At 38.5% G+C, this 12,190-nt stretch overlaps 1 protein-coding gene across 3 annotated transcripts in view; it reads right to left on the bottom strand.

Moving 5' to 3' along the window:
* Pias1 (protein inhibitor of activated STAT 1) overlaps window positions 1-12,190 on the bottom strand; it is a 110,867-nt gene that overhangs the window by 40,434 nt on the left and 58,243 nt on the right. For all 3 annotated transcript variants that reach the window (XM_075965567.1, XM_075965568.1, XM_075965566.1), the window contains exons 3-6: window positions 6,289-6,373; window positions 5,924-5,971; window positions 1,176-1,266; window positions 343-477 (exon numbers count right to left, since the gene is read on the bottom strand). In XM_075965567.1, coding sequence (XP_075821682.1) covers window positions 343-477; window positions 1,176-1,266; window positions 5,924-5,971; window positions 6,289-6,373 — 359 coding nt within the window. The remainder of the gene's footprint in view (window positions 1-342; window positions 478-1,175; window positions 1,267-5,923; window positions 5,972-6,288; window positions 6,374-12,190) is intronic.

The following is a 12,190-nucleotide window of genomic DNA, read 5'->3' as shown; positions in this document are numbered from 1 at the left end:
CATGTATGCACCGCTACAGCTGCCAGGACAGTATTCAAAGATCAGTATTCAACACCAGAGAGTAGGCCAAATAGTGGCATATTCTTACCACCATATGATATAGTCATTTAAAATGCTGCAGAAGAATATGTAACAACACGGAAAGAAGTTTATGATAAATTATAGAGTGAACAACCAATGGAGACTACACGATCCTGCATCAAGTAGGAATAGGTTAAAACCTCACAGTGAGACAGAAATCCTTGTCTACTCGCTCACAGTATAATTCACATATTACAGACAACCACAGTAAGTAACCCTTCCTCATGACAGGAAAAGAGTTACAAATAAAAGCTTACTTACCCTTCCAATTTCTGCCGTCCAAGAAACAACAATGGTATTTGGTACTGTCGTGGACAATCGGACAAGTGAGGTGATATTAATTGGTCTGCTAGGTCGCTTTGGTTCCACACCATTTTTAGTAGGTGGAAGGTAACCCTAAGAAAAAATTATAATTTATTTATACTATTTCCATTTCTTAAAACAAAAAAACTAAACAAACTACAAAGTACAGGCTAGAAAATACAAACGATTTCATTAAAAAGTAGGGAAGCAAACATTTATGAGTTACTTAGGCAATAATCCCTCTAAACAACCTAATAGTTTCACTTTAGCGAGTCTGAGAAAAAAACAGTGATAGAAATTCAAAATCTCTTAAATCAAAATGAGTTCGTAATGGCTTAAAAGAGGTATACAAGGAACATTTCTGAGGAAAACAAACACAGCTCCCAGTATTACTCCATCTAAGGCACAGAGGCCCTGACGAATTCTGCTTACTACAGGCATACAGGTTCACAGGAATATAGCTGAGTGAGATTCTGTCTCCCTAAAACCAAGCACAACACCAATGCTACTATGGGCAATGTTATAATTTTCTCCTCATGGCTCATGTCACAACTGCTAACTGAAGTCTGCAAGTCTCACCTAGTCACATGAATATATATAAAATGTCTCCATCCTGTGGCAGTGGAGCTGACCACAGGGTCTTTTCAATACTAAGCAAGCACTCTACCACTGAGCATCATCCTTAGTTCCTCAAATGTTTCTTAATGTAAAAGTGCAATTGAAAACATCTAAGATGACTTATGCGATAGTCACATGGGTAATGTAATTCAAAAACTGTTTTTAGAACTTACTGGAAGGCTGCAAGGTTTTGTATTCACTTTCACACAAAGGTTGGGTGGGAAGTGATCTTCTTGTGGACAACTGGTTTCTGACAAACAAAACCTAAACGGCAAAGGTAAATTTTAATTTCCTTTATAAAAGATAACCTCTAACATTTTTATTTCATAGCTAACTTGAAAGATGATCAATTTTAAAATAGAAAAAGAATAAGAAACACAGGCAAAAAGGCTTAAAACACAGTTGCTCTTTGAACAGTGGTTTGAATTATACAGCCCCGAATATGTAGGTGAATAAATTGTGGTGACTTAAACAAACTGGAAGAAAAACCAGTTATCCGAGATGTTGAAAAACATCAAGAATTTAGATAACCCCAAAATGCATAAAATATGTGGATAATAGTGTTCCTTCTAAGTTACCACAAAATACACATAGATCTACTATTCAAATGTTAAAGTCCATCAAATTTATGTTCACAGACCAACCACACCTGGTTTCATTCTCAATCAAAGTGAAACAAGCACAAAGGTGAGATATTAAGTCATAACTGTACAAAACAGTAGCCCACTATACTGCTTGAGGGATGTCATAGAGCCTCCTGTTTCTGGGCAATTGGAACAGATCCCGAGTATGTACTAGGGACAGAAGTAAAAAGGAATTAAGCATAAACAATTATTTCTCAGTGTCTATAAAAGTAAACAGAGTGAGAACAAGAATTCCAACACTGCCTCCTGTTTCTAAGACACTGAGGATCTACTTCCCGCAGCTCAGGATCAGTCATCTCTTTGAGCAGTCCTTCAATCCCATAACAGTCACAGTCAAAATGGCCATCTCATACGCTTCTTGTTCGTTTTTACCAATACAGCAATAACTAGGTATGTGGTAATTAGCTGTCTAGAATCAGTCAACTATTCAGTTAGGTTTGGGGGAGACTCCAAAATTACATGTGGTTGGGCATAGTGGCCACATCTTCAATCCTAGCAGTCAGGGAGCAGAAACAGGAGAAAATCTGTGACTTCCTGCTAGCCAGGGCTATGTAGCAACACCTTCTCTTAAAATAGCCAAAAAGGTTACATGTGGATATAGGAGAAGAGGTGGGAGATTGTCTCCTTAATTCCGTTTATCTCACCTAAGTTGCTTAAAGTCAATAGTAAATAGTTCCATCAAGTATCTGGATTAGCAATTACAACTACCACTTTGCAATAGTGTTAATGATGGCTTTAGAATTATTTAATTATCTTCTGAGGGACAGAGCTTCCTCAGATATTATTAGCAGGTATTAAAAATAAATTTTTCAACTTTTAATTTTTTTGAAATTATATCCTTGCCCTCAACCCCCTTTCCTTGTTCTCTTTTAAATCATAGCCTCTTTCTTTCTTCAACTGTTTTGTGTGTGTGTGTGTGTGTGTGTGTGTGTGTGTGTGTGTGTGTTTCTAAGTATATAAATATAGTACGCTAATCCATAAAATGCTAGCTGTATGTACAGGTCTTCAATCTGATCATGTCATTTTGGATAACCAGCTGGTATGCTCTTCCCTAGGGAAGACTATTTTTCCTGTTCTCAATATTCCTTAGTTGTTTGTAGTTTCTTTGTCTAAAATTGAGGAGGCATCATGAACTTTCAATTTTTTTTCTTTTTAAGGCTCTGTAAGTTGAATAAACTTTTAAAAGCCTAAGTCAAAACAATTAAAGCTTCTATATTAAAGACTTTCCCAGAGCTTCAAACTGGTTCACGTGTATTATAAAACAAAGAAGACATATAGCATACAATAGCTCTGATACTGCCTTTGAAACATTTTGTTTTGCTTCTCAGTAGAATATACTGAAAACATAATTTCAGGGCCAAAACCCCACTCCTAAGACCAAGTTCTGTCCAATGAGCCAAGGAGCTCCTTCACTACTGGAGAACCAAAGCCACTAAATAATCACAGCATTTGTGCTACATCTGCATAAAGTAGAACACTGTTTCAGAAAGTCACAAAACATTTATTTCTAAATTAAATGCATAATCTTTTGGGAAAACGAAGGCTAGATACACAATTTGTAACTTCTCATCTAACTGACTTTTACTAAGCTAGATAAATGGTTTTTTATTACTTCCTATTCCCAATATACAGCCATCCTTCACTCCATTTTTATAGCAAACTCATAGCACCTCTGGGCTGTACAGGAGGAGAGCCCTCCTTGTGAATTCTGTGGAACATTCATTACATGCAGTCATCTGCTCTTCACATCTGTTGTGAGGTCTTAATGTGCCAGCTATGGAATCTGTACAGGAATGGGTCACATAAAGGAACCACTTTGCCATGTCAAAGCATGAGTGCACACTTATACATACGTACGTAGGTACATACATACATACATACATACAAACATGAACACCCACAAACATTCATTTTTAGGAAAATAATCCATAGTTTCCAATAGATTCTCAATTGGTTAGGAAATACTAATTTACAACCCTTTGCTAGAAATGTTCCTAGGAAACAGCTATCAGAGTTCACAGAGATAGGTATAAACCCAGTAGAGACCTCATTACAGGTTATTTCTTTTGTCATTGTTATCATTTTGTTTTTATTTTTGAGACAGGTTTTACTATGTATTGGCAATCCTCCTGCCTCTGCCACCTGAGTGCTGGGATGACAGGAGTGTGTCACTGCATCTGACTTACAACAGTAAATCGATGCCACAGCTTATAATTATTCAAGTGCAGTGATAAATTCAAACAAAGACACCATGATACCTGAACCTGTAGGAAAAGAATAAACTACATGACTAGTGACTCCTCATTCTATTAGGTAAAAGGTGTCTCAAAACTGAAGGCAAAAGAGGGGCCAACAGCAGACAGTTTCTGTAAGATGCTTCAGAAGGTGGGAGCAACAAGTCCATATATGAAAACAGACTACATGTTTAATAGTAACCATTATTTTTCATAATTTAGATAAATATTCATAATGAAAAATAAAAAGGCACATACATTTTAAATAATACAATGGGGATATGGAAAGACAAGGTGAATAAGGGAGACTTTTATTAAGACACAAAGGCAGACAAATAAATAAATAAGTGAAGAACAAACAGCCAGAAATGGTAGCTCACATCTGAAGTTCCAGCACTTGGGAGACAGAGGCAGGAGGATTGCTGTAAATTCTAGGCCATCTTGAGCTTCTATGTGAGACTCTACCTCAAAAACAACAATACCCACTATCCAAAATGGGGGAGGGGGCGGGCAGCAATGAGAGATGGCTGAGCAGATAAGGCCTGTAAATCCAAATTCGATTCCCAGAACTTACATGCTGGAAAGAGTGAAGTGACTCCCTCAAATTGTTCTCTGATCCCCACACGCAAACACACCCAAACACAGCAAACAAATAAACAAATCAACAAACAAGCAAAAGTAAGAAGAATATGTAGATACAAGAAGTGCAGTATATTGTAGCAACATGTAATTATTTATGAAGACACCGCATTTTGTCTTTGACTTTGTTCAGTCATTTTCACAGTCTGTTCTGGACACGCAATGACATCTTTGCTAGTGCCTTTTAAAACTAAGTCTTAGATTAAGGCTGGTCCTGTTGCTTTAGGGTATAAAAGCTCCTAAATCTTGTCAATCACTTGGTTTTCTCAGCAAGTCTGACCTCACTACTAGAGATTAGGTGAGAAGTGTTTGCATGGCTCCATGAAGCTGGGCGGTGTGTAGACTGCTGACCTCTTTTCTGTCTTTAATCTGTATGTGACTGTTGTTACCAGGTTGTTTACAGGAAAAACAGCCCACTGAAGAAATCAAATGCTTTGTTCTCTTCTATTTCTTATTGCAATGAGATATGGAGACTCGCCAAGTAAGAAAAGTAGGCAAAATGGGTTTATATAAGGAAGAAAAGGGGGCTGGAGAGCTGGCTCAGTGGTTAAGAACACTGGCTTTTCTTTCAGAGGACCTAGGTTCAATTCCCAGCTCCACATGGCAGCTTACAACTGTCTTTAACTCCAGTTCCAGGGTATCCTACACCCTCACAAAGACATACATGCATACAAAACACCAATGCACATGAAATAAAAATAAAGTAAAAAAAACTAATTAAAAAGAATAAAGATGTCTTAAATGCTCTAGAGGGAGCAGAAGGGCACAGAAACAAAGCATGAGAAGGGCTGCAAGCCTGTGTTGGCATGCTTCTGTGCATTCCTGAGAACTTCCACAAGATGACAGGTGAAATAGGATGAAGCAGATTAGAATATCTAGGGAATGTTCATGATATTCTGCAGACTGATGTGCTGTCACCTCTTCAGTAGAGAAAGCACATGAACTCACAGAGATCCTGCTGAGCCTTCATCCTAAGTAAGTGCTGGGATTAAAGGCCCATGTCACAACTACCTAAAAGTTGATGCTTCTTAAGTGCCTTTAAAAATGTCATCAGTTGCAGCTTCCCAGCCACCCAAGGACCACCACTATGGAAAAGATCCCACATGGGCAGCAGAGCCTCCCACAATGCTTTTTCTTCCTAGGTATCTTGTTGAAAATTGAGGAGACTTTTAAATAAATTAATTTCTAGCCGGGCGGTGGTGGCGCACGCCTTTAATCCCAGCACTCGGGAGGCAGAGGCAGGCAGATCTCTGTGAGTTCGAGGCCAGCCTGGTCTACAAGAGCTAGTTCCAGGACAGAAACCAAAAAGCTACGGAGAAACCCTGTCTCGAAAATCAAAAAAAAAAATTAATTTCTAAAGAACATATTTTAAAATTTGAATATATATTATAGTCAACACTGTACCTTAATTGGACCTGTACTGTGAAGTCACATTTGGTCCCAGAAATATCCCTAAAATAGAATGAGAATAGAAATTATTTTAAAATGAATACATGAAGACATGTTACTCTATTCCTAAATACCAGAAATGTCAACAGTGCTTATACTTGTGTGTGTGTGTTAGAGAGAGGGGAAGAGGGAAAGAAGGGAAGAGGAGGAGGGAAGAAAGGAGCGAGGGAGGGAGAGAAGGAGGGAAGAAAGGAGGGAGTGAAGGAGGAAGGGAGGGAGGGAGAAGGAGAGAGGGAGGAAAATATGCTGGAGGCCAAACCCATTTACTATGTTGGTCCTGGGCTTACACCAAACTGCAGGTCAGATGGAAGGTGACTTACATGGAGCTGCTGATCTGCTGCACCTGTTGTGGAGTCAAGGCAAATGCAAAACAGGTTTCCCGAAAGCGCTGGCTGTTGTCTGATGCTGAAGAAGAAAAAGAGTTACATTTTAATAAGCTTGGAGTTCATCAGAACAGAAAACAATAGCCAGAACCACATCCTTAATTAACTGGAGTATATCCTAGAGACCAGACAACGAAAGCACTGAGAATTAACAAATATGCTAGATATAATATATCAGAAAGATACAGAAAGGCCTAATTCCAGATAGCAAATTAGAATTCAAATTCAGAGAGTACACAGCAAACGCTAACCAAAAGTTGTCTAATTATATGCACATTTTTATAACAGCATACTGATACTAATTTCATTTAAAATGCAATTTTATAAACTCATTTAAATATACATAGTTTCTGAAGTAAGAAACAAATATATCTGCTTTGAGATCTGCACAGGTAAAATTGCATTTAGTTTTTGAAGTAAATGAAAACTTGTCTCCTATTAATACTAGACTTTTTGTTTTGAGATAGGGTCTTGCCACAATGCTATGTAGTCAAACATAACCCTCCTGTGCCCAGAACCTGAATGCTGTGATTATAGGTGTGCACCACCACATCTAGACACATGTTTTGTATAATGTTATATACAGTTTCTCTTATTCTTGGATGAGTTTACTTCTCAAAGAAGGAACAAGGTATAAGAAAAATACAAGAACGAAGAACAAAAAGAATAGGGGTGGGGCAGGCAGCAAGCAGTCAGGTAAGCACTTGTCACTGTAGAACAAGGATTCCCTAACTATGCTGAGATCAACAAAAGATCCACTGGCTTTCCGAGAGACATTCAGGCACACAGAAGCAAATATACATAGTGTCTGGGTGTCGAGCACTGAATGACTATTTGTTGAGTAAACAAATAAACTGTAAACATTAAGAAATATCAGGCCTGGGGGTATGGCTCCATTAAGAGGTTTCTGGCTAGCAAACTCCAGTACCACATAGACTGGGTGTGGTGGTACACACTTGTAATCTCAGTACTCAAGAGGATGGAGGTTCAGAAAGCCAAGGTTATTCTCAACTATACACTGAGTTTTAAGGTCATCCTGGGCTATATGAGGTCCTGTCTTTCAGGAGAAAAATTTAAACTGCACTTTTGCAAGGTAATTTTCTACAACTGAAGAATCACTAAGAGTTATTACCATGGAATTCTTAGCTGTGGGCTATTTAAAACTGCAGATAAACTAATTGTTGGCTATTTTCAATCTCTTGCTTAGCCAGGTTTGTTCTCTTACAAGCAGCACTTAAACCACCTCAAATGCAGCATTCTTCATCAAAAAATCTGCACAACCACCACTCTAAGAAAAAGCGATGGAAAAGAGCATGGATCTAAAATTACATCTCAGTGCAGGAGCAGTATCTTTTAAAGGCTAGATTTGCATTTCTACTTCATGTGTGGGGAGAGGCTTTTTCTTAAAGAATTATCACCAAGGAATGGTTGCTAACCAGAAAAAGTTATTGCAATTCTAAGTGACAGTTTGGCAATGACCAATAACTAAGGAGCAGTGTGCAGGAAAGCAAATATTGCCCTCTGTCAGCAACCCAAGATACTAGCTTTCTTTCTTAGAGGTTCCTGTATGGAGATTTTTTTGCCCAGCAGGCCTGGCCTAATTTAAATATTTGGCTCCGCTCTAAAACAGTGCTTAAAAAATCTCCCAAGAACAAAAATTCATATTATTCACTAGGCAAAAATTTAGATTCATTTTCAAATATATGACTATTGTGAAGTTTCAGATGTGTACAGATTTAGATAAGATAACTGCTAAAACAACGTGGTTGCTTCTTTCACCTACAATGATTTAAAATCCGCAATGCAATGGATTCTACCCATGGGTGCCATAAAGCACTGACCTAATCTCATTATTTAGAACAGCCATTTTTCAAATATCAGAAAACATGGACACCTTCTCCCTTCCCATCAGCCATTTCTCTTGACATATCCTAGGCTGTGACACTTGATTAAAAGGCCATAATAACTGAACACTCTTTTATAGCATTTATTATTTGTTCAAAAAAATCTGCAGACCCTCTGCACTGACTGGCACAACTGGGTGGGAGGGTCAGACAGCCCTGTACAAATGAAGTGAAGCAGCCTTCTAAGTTTCATCACCTTTCTTGCCCTCTTGCCTTGATTCCAGAGAGCAGAACATGAAGCAAAACCATAGCCAGGAACACACAGAGAAGCAAACCTCAGTTGTCAGCCACTGACATCTGTCACTCTATGATACTACAGGTGGGCCATGACCAAAACACTACAATTACTACAGTTACTATCACTGTTTATTATTTGGGACAATCTCTGAACATCTCTGAGTTTACAGGTTAGTGTTTGGGAAAGAGGAAGGTGCTTATTTTCTGTCAATCAAATCAGAGCTGTACAATTTCACAGTTAAAAAAGTATGACCATGGACTGCAGAGATGGTCAGTGTGTACAGTGCTTGGAGGACTTGGATTGGATTCCCAGAACAAAATTCCAGACATGTTAATATGCTGGTGGCACACATTTGCAAACCCAAGGTTGAGACAGACATTAATGATCCCCGGGGCTTGATGACCAGCCTGCTCGGGTGAATAAGGAAGCTTCAGACTCGGTAGAAGACTCTGTCTCAAAAAACAAGGTAGAGGGGCAACTCTATCTCCCTGGCCTCCCAACTCCAACAGTTTCATGAATAATAATACAAGAGGATTAAGTAGTTGTGCTAATGTAACAGCCCACAACAGTTTATTCATCTAGTAATTGCCCTTTCTTCTGGTCAGCAAAGGAGTTGTTGCTAATTTAATGTGTAGTTTTCAGTATCTACTTAGTAGTTTAATTCACATTTAATTTTTTATTTGTTTTTGTTAAACTTTTTATTTTGTATAATCTTATTCTGTGCTTACTTATATGATTTCATATGCGAAAATATTAAAGTAAGTCCTTGGAAATATTTCTTAGAGTCTGGTAATGTCCCCCACATCCCCACTCCACTTTGGCTCCATTTTTAGATGGTATAAAAGTTAAATCTTGGGGTTGTAGAGATGGCTCAGTGGTTAAGAGCACTGGCTGCTCTTCTAGAGGACCCAGGTTCAATTCCCAGCACCCATATGGCAGTTTACAACTATTAACAATTCCAGGGGATCAGACATCTGTACATAAAACCAAGCTACATTATTAAAAAAAAAAAAAAGTCAAATCTGGGCCAGAGAGAAGGCTCAGCAGTTGTTAAGTGCTTGCTGAGCAAGTCAATGACATCGCTGGATCTCTAGAACCTATGCAAAAGTAAGATGTGGTGGTGCATGTCTGTAGTCCCAGCATTCCTGTGGAGAATCTTCCAGAAATTCAAAGGTCAGTGAGCCTGGAAAACACATGCAGAGGAAAACAGGAGAGATCCTGCCTCAAACAAAGCAGCAGGTGTGAACTCACATCAAAGATTGTCTACTGACATCTACGAATGATACAACACACATGTGCCTTCATACATGAACATATATACACATATATCATAAACATACAAAAATAAATTAATGAACAAATATTTGAAGTTAAATTTTTATGTAGCTTACTCTATTAAGTATTGTCTTTGTAAATTCTTATACTAAGATTAGTACACAAATACTTTGTTGTTTCTATATAATTATTTTACATATATGAAACTTACTTTAGTATATGATATTATAAAGTTAAAGTTCTATTACTTCAAACTGCTTATAGTTATTTGTTAAATAATTCAGACTTTCAAGCTAGACATGGTGATACATGCCTTCAATCCCAGCATTTGGGAGGCATCTTTGAATTTAGTTTCTGCCTGGTCTACAACAAAGTTCCAGAGGGCAATGTAAGGAGAAAATGCCTCAAAAAAAAAAAAAAAAGAAAGAAAGAAAGAAAAGAAAAATGTGATTTTTTTTCTAAGTCTGTTTGTTTGATCCTATATTAGAACCTTACATCCAAGCTACTTTTTTTTTTAAAGAGATTTTTTTCCACTGACCACTTTTGGGGAAGGTCTTGATAAGATTTCCTCTGCATCCAAACGTGTGATCCTCCTGACAACCTTCCTGGTGCTGGGGTCTCAGGCAGTAATATCCATGCCCAGCTTCCACTGTTCTTTTACCTTAGTACTCGAATACTACTTTTAATTTCTATAGCTGATTATGATTTAGCATCTCGTCATTAGGTTTCTGCATATCCATCCCCCCACTCACTCACTCAAGGCTCAAATACAGGTATCTAGATGAATTTCTAACTATTAGGATAGTTTGGGTTGTGGTGTGTGTATCCATGTGGAAGACAGAAGACAGCTGGATATCTTCCTCCGTTTGCTCTCCACCTCTATTCTTTTGGGACAGGGCCTCTCACAGAACCTAAAGTTCACCAATACAGCTAGGCTGGTTGGCCAGAGAGAAATCCTGGGATCCATGCCCTGCTGCTGTGTTACAGGTAGGTACGGCCACTCCTGACTTATTTCTGTAAACACCGGGGATCCAAACTCAGAGTCTCAAGCTTGCAGAGCAAGTGCTCTTACCCACTGAGCCATCTGCTGAATCCTACTATTACCATTTTTTCAAAGAGACTCCGACTGTGAAGACTAGGCTAGCCTTGAACTTGCAAGATCTGCCTGCCATTACCTCCCGAGTGCTGGGATTAAAGAGAGCGTCACCATACCTGGCTACTACTATGACTTTTAAAGCCTAATTATATTTCAAGTAGAACTACTATAAACTTACAACTTACTTTAAGAGTATTCTATATTCACCTCCTTAATCTTTTTGTTCCGGAATATTATACTTTTATACTTGTTATCCACTGATTTATAGTCAAGGCTTTATATCCACCATACAGCTGTACAATTCACAAATACCTTATTTATACATAATATCTACTTATATGAGACATCTGAATAAGCATACGTATAAAAGAATATAAGGAAAATAATGAAGGTAATCACTATATATTGCTATGGGAGTGAGCCTCAAAATATATCATTAGAGGCTAAGAGACGGCACTGTAGTTGAGAGCACGTTGTTCTTGCAGAGAACGAGTGTTTAGTGTGCACACAGTGGCTCACAACCATTCATAACCCCAGTTCCAGGGTAGCTAATGTCCTCTTCTGACTTCTAAGAGCACCAGGCACAAATATGGTGCACATACATGCTGGTAGAACACTCACACACATAAAAAGTTTAAATATCATTCAAGTATATAAACCAAGACATGAGGTAAAGAAAAATGCAATCTACTGCCTTTGGTGTAAGAGAAGAAATAAGAAAATACAAAGGGTGCTGAGAGTGGTGGCACATGCCTTTGGTACCAACATTCAGGAGACAAAGGCAGAAGGGTTTGGTGGAGCTATGTGCCAGCCAGGGCTGCTCAGTGAAATCCTGCCTCACATAAAGAAAAGGCAGTATACAAAGGGCTGAATATGGCAATGCACACCTGTAATGCCAGCACTTAGAGGCAGAGGTATGAGAACTCTCCAAGTTTAAGGTCAGCCTGGTTTACATACCAAGTTCTAGGCCAGTTGGAGATACAAGATGAGATGCTGTTTCAAACAAAACGAAACAAGCAAAACCTCCACAAAACTGTATATATATGTATACCCATGTGTATACATACACAGATGCATAAATACTGGCTTTTTAAAAAGAAAGATAAGCTTTAAATTAATTAAAAATGATCATTTAGGGCCAGTAAGATTAGTGGGTAAAGGTGTTTGTTTTTCTTGGTTTTTCGAGACAGGGTTTCTCTGTAGCTTTGGAGGCTGTCCTGGAACTAGCTCTTGTAGACCAGGCGCTGGCCTCGAACTCACAGAGATCTGCCTCCCCAAGAGTGCTAGGATTAAAGGCGTGCACCACCACTGCCTGGCTGGTAAAGG

Source organism: Microtus pennsylvanicus, chromosome 3, assembly GCF_037038515.1.
Source record: "Microtus pennsylvanicus isolate mMicPen1 chromosome 3, mMicPen1.hap1, whole genome shotgun sequence".
Classification (NCBI taxonomy): Eukaryota; Metazoa; Chordata; class Mammalia; order Rodentia; family Cricetidae; genus Microtus; species Microtus pennsylvanicus.
This window is presented reverse-complemented; position numbering and strand designations above follow the sequence as displayed.